Genomic DNA, 17,130 nt, shown 5'->3' on the forward strand with positions numbered 1-17,130 from the left:
TCCTATTTTGTTCTTGTAAAGCCTTTCAGAACAACCAAATATTACCACTGCAGTCATCTTCTAGGCTATGAATATTCAGGATTCCTTTGATGTAAGTCTAAGCTCAGGCATTTTATTTTATACCAGAGATGGCACATTTTGGTAGCATATCTCAACCAAGACATGTGGTCAGAGCAGCCTGTTAATTTTTCTTTCTTGGCTAATTCATTTCCACTCAGAACTCCTGGGAAGCTGGTAACAACAGACAACTGCCTTTGCCGAGTTATAACCAAAAATGAGCAAGTGAGTATTAAAAAATCTTTTCCCCTTTTTTCCAAAGTAGACTGTCACCATTTCAATAACACTGAGATTTACTTAGTTGTGAAAGGGTTTTTTTCCCTATAATATGTTTAAGTGAAATATCTGGGGGGGGGTTATTATTTCTTTATGAGTCAGATTTGCTTTGTTCCCTTTTAAGAGAGCCTGATCAAAATGCACTCTAAATCTGCTGCTTTTTCAGATGCCTTTCCAGATGAAGTTGAAGGAAAAAAGATACAGGATCAAGTATTCATAAAGTTATCATGGCTAAATGAGACAGGAAATCTGAAGATGATTTCAAACCACTGGAGGAGTGCAGATTTAGATTGGTCTACCAAATAAGGTGTGGGAGGCAAGGAACTAACATTATTTTAAGATAGACTTGATAAGTCTATGGAAGGGTATGTATATGCATGCAGGAAAATTCCTCAAGCTAGGAGATTAGGAGATATGAAACCCTGGCTATCTGACGTCTTGGTACATCCAAGCAGCTTGAGTTTGCAATTTGTGTGTACTGCATTTGTCCTGTATTGATTCTATGCTTCGGGCCTCCTGCTGCTTATGCAGGAAGTACTTTGTGCCCCTTAATGCAAAGTTTGGATTTAGGGTTTTTCCCACCTTCCTCCATAGAACTGGAAATAGGCCTCAGCAGGTGACAGGGTATAACAGTGGGGACTGTTCCTTTGTCCAGATGTAAAGGATGTTAACACGTTAATGCATTCAGCCCAGTACACAGAGCTGAACAAATGATACCCGTGTGTGGTATTAGGAAATAATTCCCTCCTTCCTTCCCCTTAGAAGTATGTCAGCAACCCCAGGAAGGAAAGATGGGGCAGTTCTCTCCTTTGGAATAGGGAGCATGGTTGCTTTCCACAATCAGCTGAGAATTTCACATAACAAAATCTTCCTGTCACAAAGATCTTGCTATTGCAAAAGACTTTGGTGCCACAGTCAACCTCCTTCTGTGCCAATTACTGCTATGGCTTTCTGACTCTTACTCTCATTAAGACCTAAAGGTTGCTCTAGGGAAACATTGGGAATTTTGCGACCTGTGGTATGGGAGGCATGTGCACAGCACACCCTGTGGAACCTTCTAGAGAGCTGTAGTGAAACCATATGGCCTGATAATACAAAATTGGGCCTGAAAACTAGGTGGTCCTTTCCAGTCCTGCCAGGTTAAATAAGAGTTCTGGCTGGACCTGATATAAGCAGAGACAACAGACTTGATTCTGTGGACATCTGGATGGGTGCTAGGCATGAACAGTGTTACTCCCAGGCACAAAGCTCAGCACGTAATGAGTGCTTCTTGACTGACTATTTGAAATAGTGCGCACAGATCTGTACACTGATGTTCTAGGAACTGTTACTCAGATTCCATGCATTCTTCTTACAGGAAGAATTGGGGGACAGACAACTGGCCTAGGAGAGGGGACCATAAGTTCAGATTGGTGAATCTAGCCAAGTGAAAACTGTAGGGGATGTAATTCCTGCTGAGAAGCAGCAGAAGGGAAGGGGTGTAAGACAGGGGGCATGGCTGACATCAGGACAAATCAGTATGAACTCATCACAGTTGTATTCAAGCGGGAGAATTAGGCCATTTTGACATCCATCTCACTCCTCCATGGCTCATCCCAAATTCTGCAACTAAGATCGCCTGGGTTCTGCTATTGTCTCTTTTCTCCACATGTTCCTCTCTTTGCTTTCCAGTACTTCTAGTTCTTACCTTTGACATTTTTCCAAACTAGCTGCTCCCTAGCTCTATCTTGCCAGGCTGTCATTTCTGCTCTGTCCTCCATCTTTTAAACATGCCTTGTTGTCTCATCCGTGATGCTCTTGGCAGTGGCGAGGCAGCTGGGGGAAGACGTCATTGCTGCTTATTGAACTAATTGTAATTGCTTGCTAAGGCTCGCATTCCTTTCCACTCCTGAGCCTCAAGTATGCTCATAGTCTGTTCTGTCACAGACCAGCTCTGTGGGGTCCCAATCATCTTTTTACAAACTGTGTGTACAAATGTGTAATAAACAAGTCTCTAATCCTGGGCTGGTGCCCGTAAGCATCCCCATTTAATAATGAGTTCAGGATTTAGCCCACAGAAACCAAAATACTTATTTGAATCTAATACTAGTGAAAACATAACTAGCAGTCTGGGTTTGGAATGATTTATAAAGGCATTTAAAATACAGATGTGGTGGGAAAAGTGGGAGGTTTTCATTCTCATCTATTACAAGTGCTCCTTTCCTGACATTTCCACAGTATCCTGGCTTAGTTTCATTTGTGTTTTAGATGATCTGCCAACACGTATTTACTAGCTGATTGCAGAGACTCAATGCGTGGACATTTTATGTGAATGACAGCAGAATTTGGGCTTGTGTATGAAAGATGAACAGGAAAGAAATGCTTGGAGAGAAAGTGTGGGGCAAACTGAAATTACAGGGTGGTAGCCTTGAAAGTGTAAAACTATAAAGTGGACTGGTTAACCATAGTGATTAAAAACCAACAGGAAATTAGCTCAACTTAAGTTTTCTTCTAGCGATACTGCAGAAGAACTCTGATTTGAAAATATATAAACTAAAGGTAAATTAAAAATAACTATATCGAGGAGATCTGGAGATGTGTCACTTTTTGCCTAGTGGGTCTTACCTTCTTACGCACCTGTTGTTCTTTGGCTGAATGAGCTTTCACATGTTTGCGCAGAGAGCTGGGGTCGGTGTAGCGTTTGGAGCAGCCAGGAATCTGACAGGCGTAGGGTTTCTGTAAATGTGAGAAAAGGGAAAAGATTTCATATTCCTCTGCATCTCTACAATCAGCATACAGAGCGCTGAAGGATGGCCATTTCTGTGAAACACAGTGTTAAGCCTGAGCTGTTTGCGCTGTTTGCTGTTTCCAGATTTGCTCTGTCTCCTCTATGTACACAAGCCAGACATGATGCAAACAGAAGAACTGCACTGATAGCTCTGATTTTGCACTCCGTGCAAGCACTGAGAGCACTTGACACAACTATACTCTGGCATGTTGGATATTGATTACTGGGCTGAATTAAATGCTAATGAGATGTAACTGGATGGGTTTTGAGAGCATTACTTTTTTTCTACACTTTACAGTAGACAAAATGATCATGAGATCACCTAGTATAATTAAAAATATAGAAGCTCTGGTTTTGAGTTCTGATTTACATAGTTTTTACAACGACTGTTCCATATGCAGCAGAGCAAAACTTATAGCATAGCACACATTTGGTTTCCTTCATACCTTGTTCCTGTTTCGAGTAACAGCAGCAATATCTTTCTTTTTGTAACTCCTAACCAAACAACCTGCATCAAACATTAACATCTGAGCAAATCAATACAGAAAGAAAAATCCACTATTGTTGATTTTGTCGGGAAGACCTTTCCAGCTGATTTTGGCATGCGGCAGAGCTTGCCACTTCTGTGTGGCACAGTATGAGCACTATCTCCTGGGAAAACCATCTGAGTCTGGGCAGGCAGTTCCAGTGCTCTCTTCTCACAGGAAAACAAACAAACAAAAAAATAAGGACGCTCCAATTTAACCGCTGATTCTGAGTCCCAATGACTGAAAGCCTCACCAAGTTCTCTTCGTTATGCCTACTCCCAACAAATGAAACACTATCTCTCTGTTACAGTACAACCTCCAAATGAATGTGCAATTACCAAGTTGAACAAAGGGACTCTGGCACTTGTCATTAAGTAACCATTGACTTAAGAGATAGCAAAATAGTGCTGCATGTCAAAGCTCACAAAGTTTTAAAGTTGAGCCGAACATTCATTTTTTCTCCGTTGTCTTGCCTCATCTGTCAACATTACCTTAGCCTTCTCACTTGGACTAGTAAGTCCTTTTGGTGTCTTCCCAAAGGTAGAAAACTCATTTGTCATGATCTCAGTGTCACATTCTTTAATCCCCTTGGTTTCAGAAAGAGGATGCACAAAAGGGAAAAAAACCCACCGGTTTTGGGAGAAGTGACTGTGAAGTCCTTTAAACAAGTTGCTCTGCTCCTGGAGGAGTGATGACATGCCCTTTTTACCACAAGGACAGATATGTTCCCTTTGTTCTGCTTCTACCGAGGAGAAGGATCTACTTCCAGATGATTTAGTAGAGATTCAATCAAACTAGCATACACCAGTAAGTATCTGAAATGATTTACAGATTCTCCTTTTGGAGAAGATAAATGATGGAGTGACCTACATTGAGAAGCTTTAAAACCAATTCCAAATGTACTCAATAAGGAATAAGCAGTCTATATAAACCTTTTTTCTTTGTAAGTACCTCCAGAGGATAAGTATTGCTGCTCTGTCCAGCCAGCAGGAAATTTCTGAAGGAATAATAGAATCATTCACCAATTCATGACCTTACAGGCTAACACAGCACCTACCCAGAAAGTTATAGGGCAAAGCAGATTTATTGAGAGTGTCTGGAACACAGAGAACTGACACCTGAGCAAAAACTATGGAAAACTTTAACAAATCCCTTAGCAGAAAAGCTAGCAGAGTATTTTTCATATCATTGATGTCATTCAAATTAGTGATAGAATCATTCAACTTAGTGATAGGGAAACTAGATGAAAATCTGACTGCCCTTAAAAAGGTTCATGGCTATTTGCTTTGACATTCCAGGCAGTTACTTTGTCCACTGAGCTAATGCGATGTGCAGTCTTTACAGTAGCACCGTCTTGTAGCTCTGTTATTTTTCACATTTACCTAAGAACACAATACACTAAGCTAAACCATAGGACTTCAATTAAACCAGGTAAGTGGAAGTTAGTTACTGTGTTGTAGGACTAGAGAAACAGTTTTAAAGAACCTGCAACAGAATAGCACGGAGGATATTTTTAGACATTTAAGAAAGTTAGTAGAAAGTGATTACCGTACCTTTTTCCTGATTTATGAGCATTTCAGATAATAAAGACAGAGATAAAGGGAGAAGAAAAGAAAATAGAAAGTTAAGAGATTTGTCTTCAATAATGCACAGATCAACAGATACAAGAAATTTTGCTTATTTTAGTAACCATTTGAATTCTCTTTCAAAACCAATAAATGGCATTCCATTTGTGACTTTGGCTAATAAAAAATATATCTATTAGATTCAAGCAGTTAAATTTCAAAACCGTGCACCCAATTTAGTATATCCACTTTCAAGAGAGACACATTTTAGAACTAATTACAAATTCAAATATCTCAGGTTGACTTTCAAATAAATAAAACATTGTTATTGTAAGTGTGCTTTGGTTTGGAAAATGTGACTGACTCGCTTCTCTTACTTGTTTGTTTTTGCAAGGCATAATGTACATTAGACATTCCTTAATGCTGCACTGTCTGAAATGTGTAACTGCTTAAAAAGTAAATATCAATTAAACTCAAAAGTTCTGCCCCATAAACACTTGGCCAAACGTTAAACCATATATTCACTTCTTTGAAAAAGACAAAGGAACAACTCTGCCTGTTACTCTTTACAAGCTTTATGCTGAGGACTTAACTGGTCTACAAAGTTGTCTACTTACTTTCTTTCCCCATAACATGGTGATTTAATTTTATCAGAGCCTAAGACACTAGACAGGCTCCCATCTTCTCTGCAAGTCAAGTGAGAAGACTTGCAGAGTTGAGCCAGAATCTACCAACCGTACATAAGAAAAGAATTTGTTTCTTACAGTTAATTCTGATGGTGGGTACTTCACAAATTTCATATAGTTATAAGACAGATGTATTTTTACCTTTACAAAATTGTGTCCAAAACTGAGATGCATTTACCTTCCACTGAGATGTCTGAACTGCTTTTGCATTCATTCAGAACAGACTTTATTGAAGCAACACAGGATAGGAAGCAAGACAATGACACACATTTAGTACAGCAGCAATGACTCAGCTTTCACTCATACTATACCTTATTCTACTGCTGCCTCCTCTTACTGGAACAAGAACAATGGGAGAGTTTGCTGAGTAACTTATTCCTGAGTAACCTCTTCTTGAGTAACTTATTCCTCAGCATGAGTAAGACAGCTGAATTTGCCTTTCTGTGATCAAGACTTTTTCATTTCTCAAAGCACATACAATTCAAAACAAAACTACAGCTGCCTATAGCTGAGTTTTCTGAGATGCTCCTCATGAAAAGGAAAAGTCACCCTCCAGCTGCAGAACAGATTATGTACAAGGACCATTGGAAAACTCAGTGCAACTCCCAGTATGAAATCATGCTTACGGTATCCAGGTGTGTTCGCTGATGCTTTGCCCGGTCGCTGGAGTTGCTGAAAGCTTTCTGGCAGCCAGGATGCTGACACAGGTATGGCTTCTCCCCAGTATGACTCCGGAGGTGAATCTTAAGGTTCTCAAGCCTAGAAAATGCCTTGTTGCACCCTTCAAACTGAAAAAGGTCATAAAAAAATCGTTGTAAAGTACTATTAAATAAACCATGTGCAGCCACAATGAGAACAGTGTAAGATCCAAGTTGGACATGCAATAAATCAACCAACATTCAAACATCTGTTGAAATTTATGGATGAAACACAACATTTTGTGCTGTTCATTTAATCTGTCACTGAAGACATGGTGTGTAGCTCAATAATAATACAAGGGTTATAAATATCTCACACGTTCTGTCTGAAGTACTGAACGCTTAAAGACATGGTGTCAGAACAGAAAATTTAAAGAAAGAACAAGTGTTCTGATGAGTTCTCTTAGAATTTAACTGGCACAGGAACCACTGTGAGCAGTAACAATTAGCTACTACAGACAGAGAGCAAGAGAAGCTATTTGTGGTGGGTAAGAACCTGGTTTCAGATGTCTGAAATACTATACACTGGAGCAGATGAGCAAGGACTATTACAAGAAGCCCTGATCCATTTGAAGATCAGTCCAAAGGAACTCTGCTGTTATTCTGCACCCTTTTCTTTACTAGCCGTATCATTCAGATCTGTTCTCAGCATTTATACAACCAGTAACCTGAGCAATTCTGACTTCTTAAGCACCCGTTTCATTAGAGAACTCAGTAATAAAACGCTGCATAGCATTCATAACAAAAGTCACTGTTTCAAATTAAATCTGAATAAATAAATAATTAAAATGTCCAGCTACTAGGCCAAGGGAAGGGTGTTTTGCATTGCTCACTGGGAATTTTCCGTGTTACAGACAACAGGCGACTGCAGTGGAGGCACTGTCTCTAAGATGGGCTTTGGGAACTAACTCAGGTGAGCACAAATACATGCATATGCACATTCATGCACCAGCAAACCCATAAAATGCACTCAGATACTTACGCATGTGCACAAATACTTCTATGCACATATACTCACGTCTGGTGGTGTGCATATACTTTGCCCACTCTGCATTGCAGCTTCATGGCACTGCAGATCTTCTAGTGTCTCTATACAGATAAAACCCTGGCTCCTCTATGATTTGAGATCTCAAAGAATGTATTTGAGAAACACAACCCAATTCACCTTCATATCAACACTAACAACAATTTTGAAAGAAGGTAGGTGTGTCTTAAAACCACTATTTCTGGAAGCCAGATTTTTTTTGTACGATTCTTGCTCATAAAGAGTGAAATCCTGACCCTCACAAAATTAGTGAGTGCTTTGTCACTTCCTTCTGCTGAGTCAGGATTTTGTTCAGCAGCTTTCTATTCACTACCTGTGGTTCCTCAGATGGCACCACAGAAATTACAGTCTTGTCAATCCCTGTCACGTTCTATTTGTTACACACACATCTCGTATACATTGGTGCGTGCAAACTTCTGACTCAGCTGTCGCATCAGCTCTGCACTGCAGGCAGAGGGATGGGAAGGGACAGCAAATGCAGATGGAGCCCAGAAGATGCTGTAAAGTGGAGGCACCTGATATCCTGGTGCCTGACAAAGGCAATTTTAAACTACTGATGGACAAAGGTCCATCACATCCTGCTCAGATCAGTGTGTTTTAAGCATCTCAACACAGTGAACAAAGTGATCTGGATTCTCAAGCTAGAACTTCATTTTGCAGGCTGTGTTCTGTCTTTGGATGCAGATCGGCTCTGCACGCTACAAATTAAGCACACCAATGCACTCCAACACAGAGGCACCCACACAGAGGGTTTCCTGGCAGACTGCAAATTTCTGCCTTTCCCCGCTGCTCATAGATGAAAGGATCACTATGGCTTTTACTGCCCTAAATATTTCACTCCCTAAGCAGACATTTAATCTGTCTGAATGGCATATTTGGGTCTATGTGTGCAGACAACTACCTGATATGTATATATTTCCACCTTTCCCCATCACAACTATCATGATAGATCCACAGAGTCACCTGGAGACATGCAGTCTACGGCTTCAGAAGTTTGTTTGGCCATGACTCTCCTCTGAACACTTGAGCTGGTGCAGGGAGGCGGGGGAGTTTTGGAAGTGACCAAGCCACCAAGGCTTAAAAAGAAACAAACTTTCTTCTATTAAGAAGGAAAAAAAAAAAATCCACTAAAAATCTGGCAAGGATTCAGAACGAAGCAATCTGAAATGTGCAAATATGCTGAAGTCCATGAAAAATAAAGCAGAGTTTGACAAATCCATAGTTCTCGTAAGACATTCCATAAAGCCAGTCTCTGGCAAATGGAGTTAATGTTCTGAGGTCCTAAAGATCACTTGTTTCCACTTTGTTCCCCAGCTTCCTCTCCTCTCCCTACCTTTCTTCAGCCTCCTTTGTTTAGTGTTGTGTCCACAGCGTTGTATCATCCCCTTTGAACTAACATACCTTTCATTTTCAGTTCACTAGACCAGCTCTTCTCAGTTTTACTCACCAATATATAACCACAAGGTAGGGTGAGAATCAGACCCAGAGTCTACAAAATTATTTTCCAGCTCAGCTCTGCAACCTCATTCACCTGAATGCCAGGTGAGCAGCAAGACCAACCTTTTCCCTTCAGTTGTTCATGCTGTCCCCCCATGTGTGCCGTTCCTTCCCCCATCCCTGAGCGGACTCTCCCCTGACTCCGTCACGAGTCCTTTCTACATGCTCCACTCCGCTCTGTAAAGGATCTTCTGGTTCTCGCATACAGGCATCAAAAAACCTAGCCCAGAAGGACATTATATAACAACGTTCCTTGTTATTGGGTCTTTGGGACACTCCGTACCCCGTGGGCAGCAGAATCACTAGTGACACTCCACAAGATCCTTCTTGTCTCCATGTTGTCTCAGGCCTGGAAGACCTGTTAGGTCACAGAAGTAATTTCTCAGCTATTCAGTCATGAATCTAGGATCTTGACCCTCAGAATGTTTTTCTAATGGATTACCAGTCTTCAGCTCCATATCTACAGCCTAACGCGAAGTAGGAAAGTATGCAGAATAATCCAAACTAATTAAAGGTCCAGCTCCATTCTCATTGATGTCAGTAGCAAAAATTCCAATGGCAAATGTCCTAAAACACCTAAACACAAGCTTAATTTAAAACACATGAAAGCACATATGTTTAAGAGTTTGCTGGATCGAGACTTCAGGAAGAGAAGGAACAGGCCCTACCATAAATGCTCAGAGCTACAATGTAAGCAGCAACACTCAAACAAATATGGGTTTATTATCCTTTTACTGTGGTCAACAGCCTTTTTTTGGTACTAACATAGAAGCCAAAGGTCTAATGGCTTCAGTAGTAAGGCTCCTCCATTACCACGTATGCCTGGACTTTAAGGGCTTTTCTTATTTGTATTATTATTTCCTAATTTATATTATCTATGATATCCAGCTCTATTAAGCTGGATAACAGATAGCGGGACAGACACAATGCAGTGATAAATTCAGTCTAAACATGTAAGGTGGAAGAATACACCAGCAAAGAGAATGATATGACTCCAGCACTCATATTTTCAAGGAGGCAGGGTTGCTAAAGGTAGGGTTGGCTAAACAGGAGGAAAATCAATGGAAAAGGAGTGGGGGCAAGTGATGAGAAGAGGGGAAGGTGATGTACAAAGGTGAAGGTGAAAGGCCTGAGAGGGAGGGAGGAAAGGAGTTGGTGCAAAGAGCTGAGAAGCATGGGGCTGAGAGAATCCACTCAGAGCTGCAGAAAGATCTCCACTTTGAAGGACTCCAGGAAAACCTGCTTCAACTCTGTTATTTCTTGCTGAATCTGCTGACTGTGCCCCTTGCGGTTTTTCCTTACAAGCCCACATGTGGAAACAGCACTGCTTCCCTAAAGTGGAAGTGCGTCACCCGTACAGTTGTACAAGGACAAGATAACTTCAACTGGGCTGCTGAGGAAACTGTGTTAGGAGGACTTTGTAAGGTAATTCTTGGGCTTCACTGCTACTCACCAACACTTTTAACGCTTCCACCTACCCTTGCTACTTGGAGTGTATTTATATTTATGTATACACTAAATAAAACTACTCCTGGAGAAACGGGGTGCTCATTCTCCTCTTCAGATAACCTCCAGGAAGATCCATCAATCCCCCAAGTGTCTCAGCTTCAACTACAAAGAACAAATGTTCAATTTCCAAAGAGCTTTAGGACGGTAAGAGCGATTTGATTAACTGAGAAGGCTACTTACAGTATCTCCCAGACATCTGGCCCCAATCTGTCACTGCTTAATCCTACAATCTTAAACATTTTGTTGACGTTTGATGCCTGGGATAACTGTAACAAACGCTGCATGATCCTAAAAGTCTGTAAATGTCAACAGAGCTCTTAAACGAGTTCATCAATAAAAATAACAATTATATTGCAGTTACTAGCAATCTCACAATAAAGACAAAAGTAATGTGTGCTTCAGACACTGCTATGCTACACACATCTGAGCACAGACACAAGACAATGCCACATGATTACAGTAAATAGCATGATGCAATTATTGGATTTTATAACTACTGCTGCTTTTAGAATAGGGCTTCTACCAGGAAAAAATATGTTGTAGAAATTTACGGGACTAAATTAGTTCACTACCATATGGAAATACATATGTTATCTTTATTTTACACTAAAATCTCACTGGAGTGTAACTGCTGCAATATCACGCATTTAAAAGGCATATTTATGAAAACACTAAATTATCTCACAGTGATCTAAACACTAAATTTTCCTAACAAAACAATTTAATCTAATAACTGTAATTGCTTAAAATGTTTTTTCTTTGCTTCCACATTATACTTTGAATGCACCTGAGAATGTTGCCATGCAGAAATAACAGCATATTCCCAAGAGGGTTTATATTATCAAATGTTTACCATTTTCATAAGCATATTTAATCACAGTCATGTCTAGAATATCTGTCAGTGGTACAGATCAGAAGAAATAAACTATAAACTAAACAGCTCAGACCATAAGGTGAAGCAATAACTGACATTTTCTTAGGAAATGAGTTATGACTGAAAAAGAGAAGCCTTCACAGTTGTAGTGCTAAATAGGTCTAGTGTGCCATTAGAGAAAGCTCATTAATATACACCTCTGCTCTCTGCTGCAAGATCAGTTAAACAAGCTGCCTTTTATTTATAGACCTAAAAGGGAAAGAGCAGGTCATATTGGCTGCTGACATCTCAGACAGCCTACAGATGGAAAACCCAAAACATTTCATTCCAAAGCATTTAATACTATCAATAGGAAATCTTATGTCTGGTCAAAACATCTACAAGCCTTATGAACATTGTGAAATGTTCTTTTTTCCCAACTGATTACAAAATTGGGAAAATTTTATCGAAAAACATGTTATGAGAAAAAGGATCCTGTGAGGATATGTATCCCTTCTGGAGGGGAGGAAATAGTCACACCACTCTTTAAACAGCATCAGTGTTTTATAGCACACTGAGTCTAATGTTGAGGACATGGCAGGAGGCATACGAGGCTCCAAACTGTTACGAACATCAGTAACTTAAGCACATGAGTTGGTTCACCCAACACAAGAATCAAAATATCTGATTTGGTGCTTTGTTTTTTCTAACGAACTCCTGATTGGATTAATTTTTAATTTTCTATTGCAGCTACAATGTAAAGCCCTGATCCTGCACGTAATTGCTCATGAGTAACATGACTCATGCAAGGAGTTTTATTAAACTCAACAGAACTACTTGTGTACATAAAAAGTAACCCATAGGACTGAGCTCTCAACTTCCTACAGAATCCCAGTTCATATAGCCAGTTTACAGATTTAAATTGTTAGAAGCTGCTTTTTTCCCTTTGTGGTAACAAAATAATGGACGATACCTGTAACAGAAAAAGGATCTGCCCGTTTCTATGGGGTTTTTTGAAGTCTGAACAATTTACATTTGCAAAGTGACGCTTCTACATGATACTTCATTTGAGTCCTGGGAAAAATTGCTTGCACTTGTTTTATTATTTGTATTACAAAGAAGCATTTATGGCTTTAGCCAGACTATTGTGCAATTGCTGGTGTGTAGGAGAAGAAACGGTCAAAGGAAAGGAAAAAGCAAAAATCTAGAAATGTAAGCCACAGTATAAATGCAATACATCCTTCACGTTGTTGGGTTTTGGGTAATTACAGCCAACCATTTGACATCAATACATTGTACACCAGCAGTTCATTTTTCTTTATGCTGTTAGACAGGTTGCATATTTCCAAATTAACATGAAACTGGGAAATACTAATACACTGAAAATCCTGGAGGAAGTGTTTGATCAGCATACGTCACTGAATTAAACAAGACTTTGGGCTGTCTCTTTTATTTCAATTTTATGAATTTTATAAGCCCCTAAGTCCGCATTCCTGAACCCCCCTCTGGCAGTACCAGGAGTTATGGGTGCACGAGGAATGCAGACCTGGCCCACGCAAGGCGTAACAACAGACTCATTTAAGTCATGAGGCTTTCAACAGCAACCAGGTCTGATTCTGCATGCGACGTGATTTCCACACACAAACAGACTCCTCTGACTGCAAAATCCAACCACCTGCCTGCCAACATCCCCTGAGAAGGGATTCCTCCACTCTCACTGTACTGTCTAAAAAATGAACGGCCTCGCTGTTTGAGCTCCCCAAGTCCCTGGGGAACGGCAGGTCTGCCCAGCATAAGGTCGGCAGCTCAGAGAGTTCAGTGGGATGCATCCTGCTCAGTAGGTGCCTGTCTCTCTCCCCTGACTACAGAGGCAGCCTAGGTTTGGCTGTTGGGTTTTGTTTTTTAAAGATAGTTTTACCTGTGTTCCTGAGTGTATCTGGCATTAAATGTGAGTTTTGCCAATCATCTCTCAAGGTCTGCTGTCATACGGAGTGCAGAAGACCAGCTCATTAGGACAGGCACTGAGTCTTAGCCTGTCTCTAAGTTGCACTGGCATGTTTTGGCTCTCAAAAGTCTTGCTCACATAACTGTAAATTATCATCTGTCAAGAAAGGGGTGAACGTTGTTCAAAGCACTGAAATATTCATAGATTTATTTCTTCTAGTACCAGTAGGTCAGGCACTTCAGTGAGCATTCAGGGACTTCAGTGAGCATTTCAGTGAGCAAACAGAGCCTTCCATACGTTTTCCAGCAAAACCTAAAATATCTGGGAAACTATCAGAGCATCCTATCATTTTCACAAGACCCCGCTGCTAGTCTTAAAATTCTTTTTAGTAATCCTTCTTTAATCAAGTAGAAGGATAAACATTTGTCAAAACAGGGCACTTGCATTTATTTGCTGCAATGAATGAACCAGGAAAGTTGGGGATATCTTACTATCAGCAGCATGACAGCCACAAATTTTGCCATAAGGTTTTGCTAAATATGTCATTTGGAAACCAAACAATTTTCTGAAACCTCATTACAGTTGGACTGAATGCAGTATTACGGCTTGCAGGAAAAAATAACATTGCATGTAGCAACGTTTTAAAAAACAAAATGCAAAATTCAAATGGTCATGTAATGAGCAAAGAAGACGCCCCTCCTGAAATCTACATGTCGGTCCCTTTATTTCCTCACATGTAATTGGGAAACTACTATATACTTGGGATTTTTTGAGTAGCTTGCAAGCTATTTGAAATTAAAGGACAACACACAATCCAAGATTTGCTGCTCCAATATCTGAAGCCAGATCTGCTTGTTTTGGGGACAAAATTAAGATTGAACAAAATCAATTAAAAAGCCTCTCCAGTTGTGCCAGCAAAGAACCACAAATAAAATTAAAATGCTTCCCTCCAGTTCTTTTAGATTTTTTTAACAAAAAATATAGTTTCCTACACGTACTTCAAAAACTTGTTCCTCTGGATCAGTAAGTCATTGTCTTCCCTCACTTTCCAAGGACACATTTCAGTTCCAGTTTGCATCTAACAGATCACCTATTTACACCTAGCTCAGCTGAAACTTTACTGAAATTCTGTCCTACACTCTTGCCTACATCTTTGTATTCTGGTCCACATTTTAGTCACATCTTTAAATAACAGACTGTGCTGTTGGTCTGGGAGGCCGGTTACACTGCAAACAGTTCTGTACAGAGTGCATTTCACTGACATGCAAGATGGAATAGGCGCTCATAATTTACTTACAGATATAAGAGTTTGCAAGTTTGGAGTGAAGAATTAGTTTGCTTAAGATAATGAATGCAGCCCCAGGACAAAGGGAGAATCCATTATGGTTTACGTGGACTAACCAGTTGGGGGGGGGAGAATTAAATAGAGGACAACAGCAAGAAGGAAAAAAAAGTCATTACAAAAAGAAAAAAAAGAAACCACCCCAAAACTTATGGCTGATTAGCATAGCGTAGCATCTTAAAAGGCCAAAATACCACATGTGTGGCATGTTACAAAAGAAGATTAAAATAAAGGAAAAAATATCCAGAGAACCATGAAGTCTCAAAACATCTGGAGTTTTATAGTAACAAGGAGGAAAAAATCAAAAACATAATTGAAAAAAGTCTACTGCAATGCATTATTGTACAATGAAGCTTAATGGAATTGAAAGGAGAAGAGATGAAAAGGCAAAATAACGGGGGGGGAGAAATAAAAGAAACAAGAAAACTCATTTATGTTTTAAAGATGTCACTGAGGGTTTTTATCCCAGTTATTAAAAATTACACACCCTGCTTCTGTAAGCTGTTCCTGTAATGTGTTGAGCGCTCTCTTTCAGCATAGGACATTCATGCATGCTGGGGAATTCATCAACCCTTTTGTACCCGGTGTAGGGGCACTTTTCACTCCTGATTCTTTGAGAGACATCTGCAAAGAGAATGGCAGAGAAACCGCCTGTCCTGGTTTACATTCTGAATCCAATGGGAGATTCGAAGAGAGGCAGGACAAACATGTAAATTAAAAATGTTTGCTAAAAACAATGCACACATTCAGGAATTAAGCAAACAATCTTAAGCTGTTACATTGGCATCAGACACTAGAATCAATTGTAATTGAAATACTCTGAATGTATTCACTAACAAACATTTATATGGAAAAGCGAAATGAAACACTTCCCTCTTTTTTCATATATTTCTCTTTTTTTAATGAGCCAGTAAAGGAAGAGAAAGATCTGCACATAGTCCAGTCTGCCTTTGTAACATGCCACCAGTGTGTCTATAAACAGGAAGGGTTTCCAGTGCACCACAGGCATGAACACCCTGGATTAGGTCTGTGCTCTGTCTGTCCCCAGTCACAGGAAGATTTGAGACAAGCGTGTGCCAAACCCCGTCTGTAACAAATATAGTGTAATCTGGCAACAGTGAGTGTCCGTCCTAACTTCCCACTCATCCCCCAGACTACTTTTTTTTTTAATCCTGGGAAACCCAGCTCATATCTTTGTCAAGACCAATAAATAAATATGTTTTACAGTCATAGCTTGTCACATGTCATCGCAGCTAACAAAGTGGCTCCTGTCCTTGGCAGATCAAACAGAGGAGGATCCTGTGGGTGAAAACTGATCTACAGCTGGGAATTTCTGGCTATAGTTAACTAGTCAACCACAACCAAATTCTCTCTTAGAAAAGATGAAAATTACCAGCAAGGTAACTCTGCACCCACCAATGTGTTTTTCGTTGCAAATACAACTTTCTGTATGTGGTTCAACATAGATCATTAATTTTCCTCACAAAATCTGTTTCACAAAGTGGACAGCTTTATTGCTGGGTTTTTCTCCCATTTTAGATAGAGTGGTGGGTTTTTTTCCTAAAAGGCACTGTCCTTCTCATACTCGACCTGTATTCATTTCTGCATGCACATAATGGAACTTTTCTATCAAATTGTTGTTTCTAAAGGTCAGTCAAGAATAAAGTTTCCCTGCAAATTAACAACAAGCTGCATGAAATTTTCAACACTGGATGAATCTTTGCACAAATAAGAAGGACACACAAATTTCTCCAAGGTTCTCCTTTGGAAGGGAGTAGACAAATTGGTGGGATTTTCAATGCTCAGATAGGCTCCTGCTCTTTTCTATGCCATGCTGGGCCAATTTCAATATCCATAAGTGAAGGCTGGGGTTCAACCTGTAATCCAAGGAAGGCAAGGGATCTGCTAACATATACGTGATTATGCCCAACACTTCCTCGCATGTGTAGAGCTAAGCTCTGGCAAAGAGCCCTGCAAGAGCTGCTGGTGAACCACCAGGAAAGAGAGATTGTGCAATGTGGTGGGAGCTTGTTATCGTCTCAGGGTTGGTTACTTTATTTTGCTTTCCCTCACGCCCTGGTTGTGGAGCAGAACCTCAAGAGACATAGCTCCCTCCTTTGCCCGCTGACCTGTTCCAGCCACACTACACCAGAATCCCACAGGGTGACTTTACACTGGGAGAGCTAGAGGGTAACAACATGGGGAAGAGTAATCTTCTCCTTCTGAGAGAACAGGCTCTCTTCCCTACAAATGAGGAACTTCTCATTTTACCCAAAGTCATCAATTTCAGTCTTGCAGTGTTTTCATTTCATCTTGCTTGGCCGTGTTCATTACCTGAAGGAAAATCTGTGAGATGTATTCCT

At 40.2% G+C, this 17,130-nt stretch overlaps 1 protein-coding gene across 2 annotated transcripts in view; it reads right to left on the reverse strand.

Annotated features, from left to right (window-relative positions):
* The window catches only part of GLIS1 (GLIS family zinc finger 1), a 205,767-nt gene that overhangs the window by 36,497 nt on the left and 152,140 nt on the right, over nucleotides 1-17,130 (reverse strand). Inside the window, exons 5-6 of one of the 2 annotated variants that reach the window (XM_050901384.1) lie at nucleotides 6,505-6,666; nucleotides 2,938-3,048 (exon numbers count right to left, since the gene is read on the reverse strand). In XM_050901384.1, the coding sequence (XP_050757341.1) occupies nucleotides 2,938-3,048; nucleotides 6,505-6,666 (273 nt within the window). The remainder of the gene's footprint in view (nucleotides 1-2,937; nucleotides 3,049-6,504; nucleotides 6,667-17,130) is intronic. The other variant, XM_050901385.1, reaches the window with a different exon arrangement.

Source organism: Gymnogyps californianus, chromosome 8 (genome assembly GCF_018139145.2).
Source record: "Gymnogyps californianus isolate 813 chromosome 8, ASM1813914v2, whole genome shotgun sequence".
Classification (NCBI taxonomy): domain Eukaryota; kingdom Metazoa; phylum Chordata; class Aves; order Accipitriformes; family Cathartidae; genus Gymnogyps; species Gymnogyps californianus.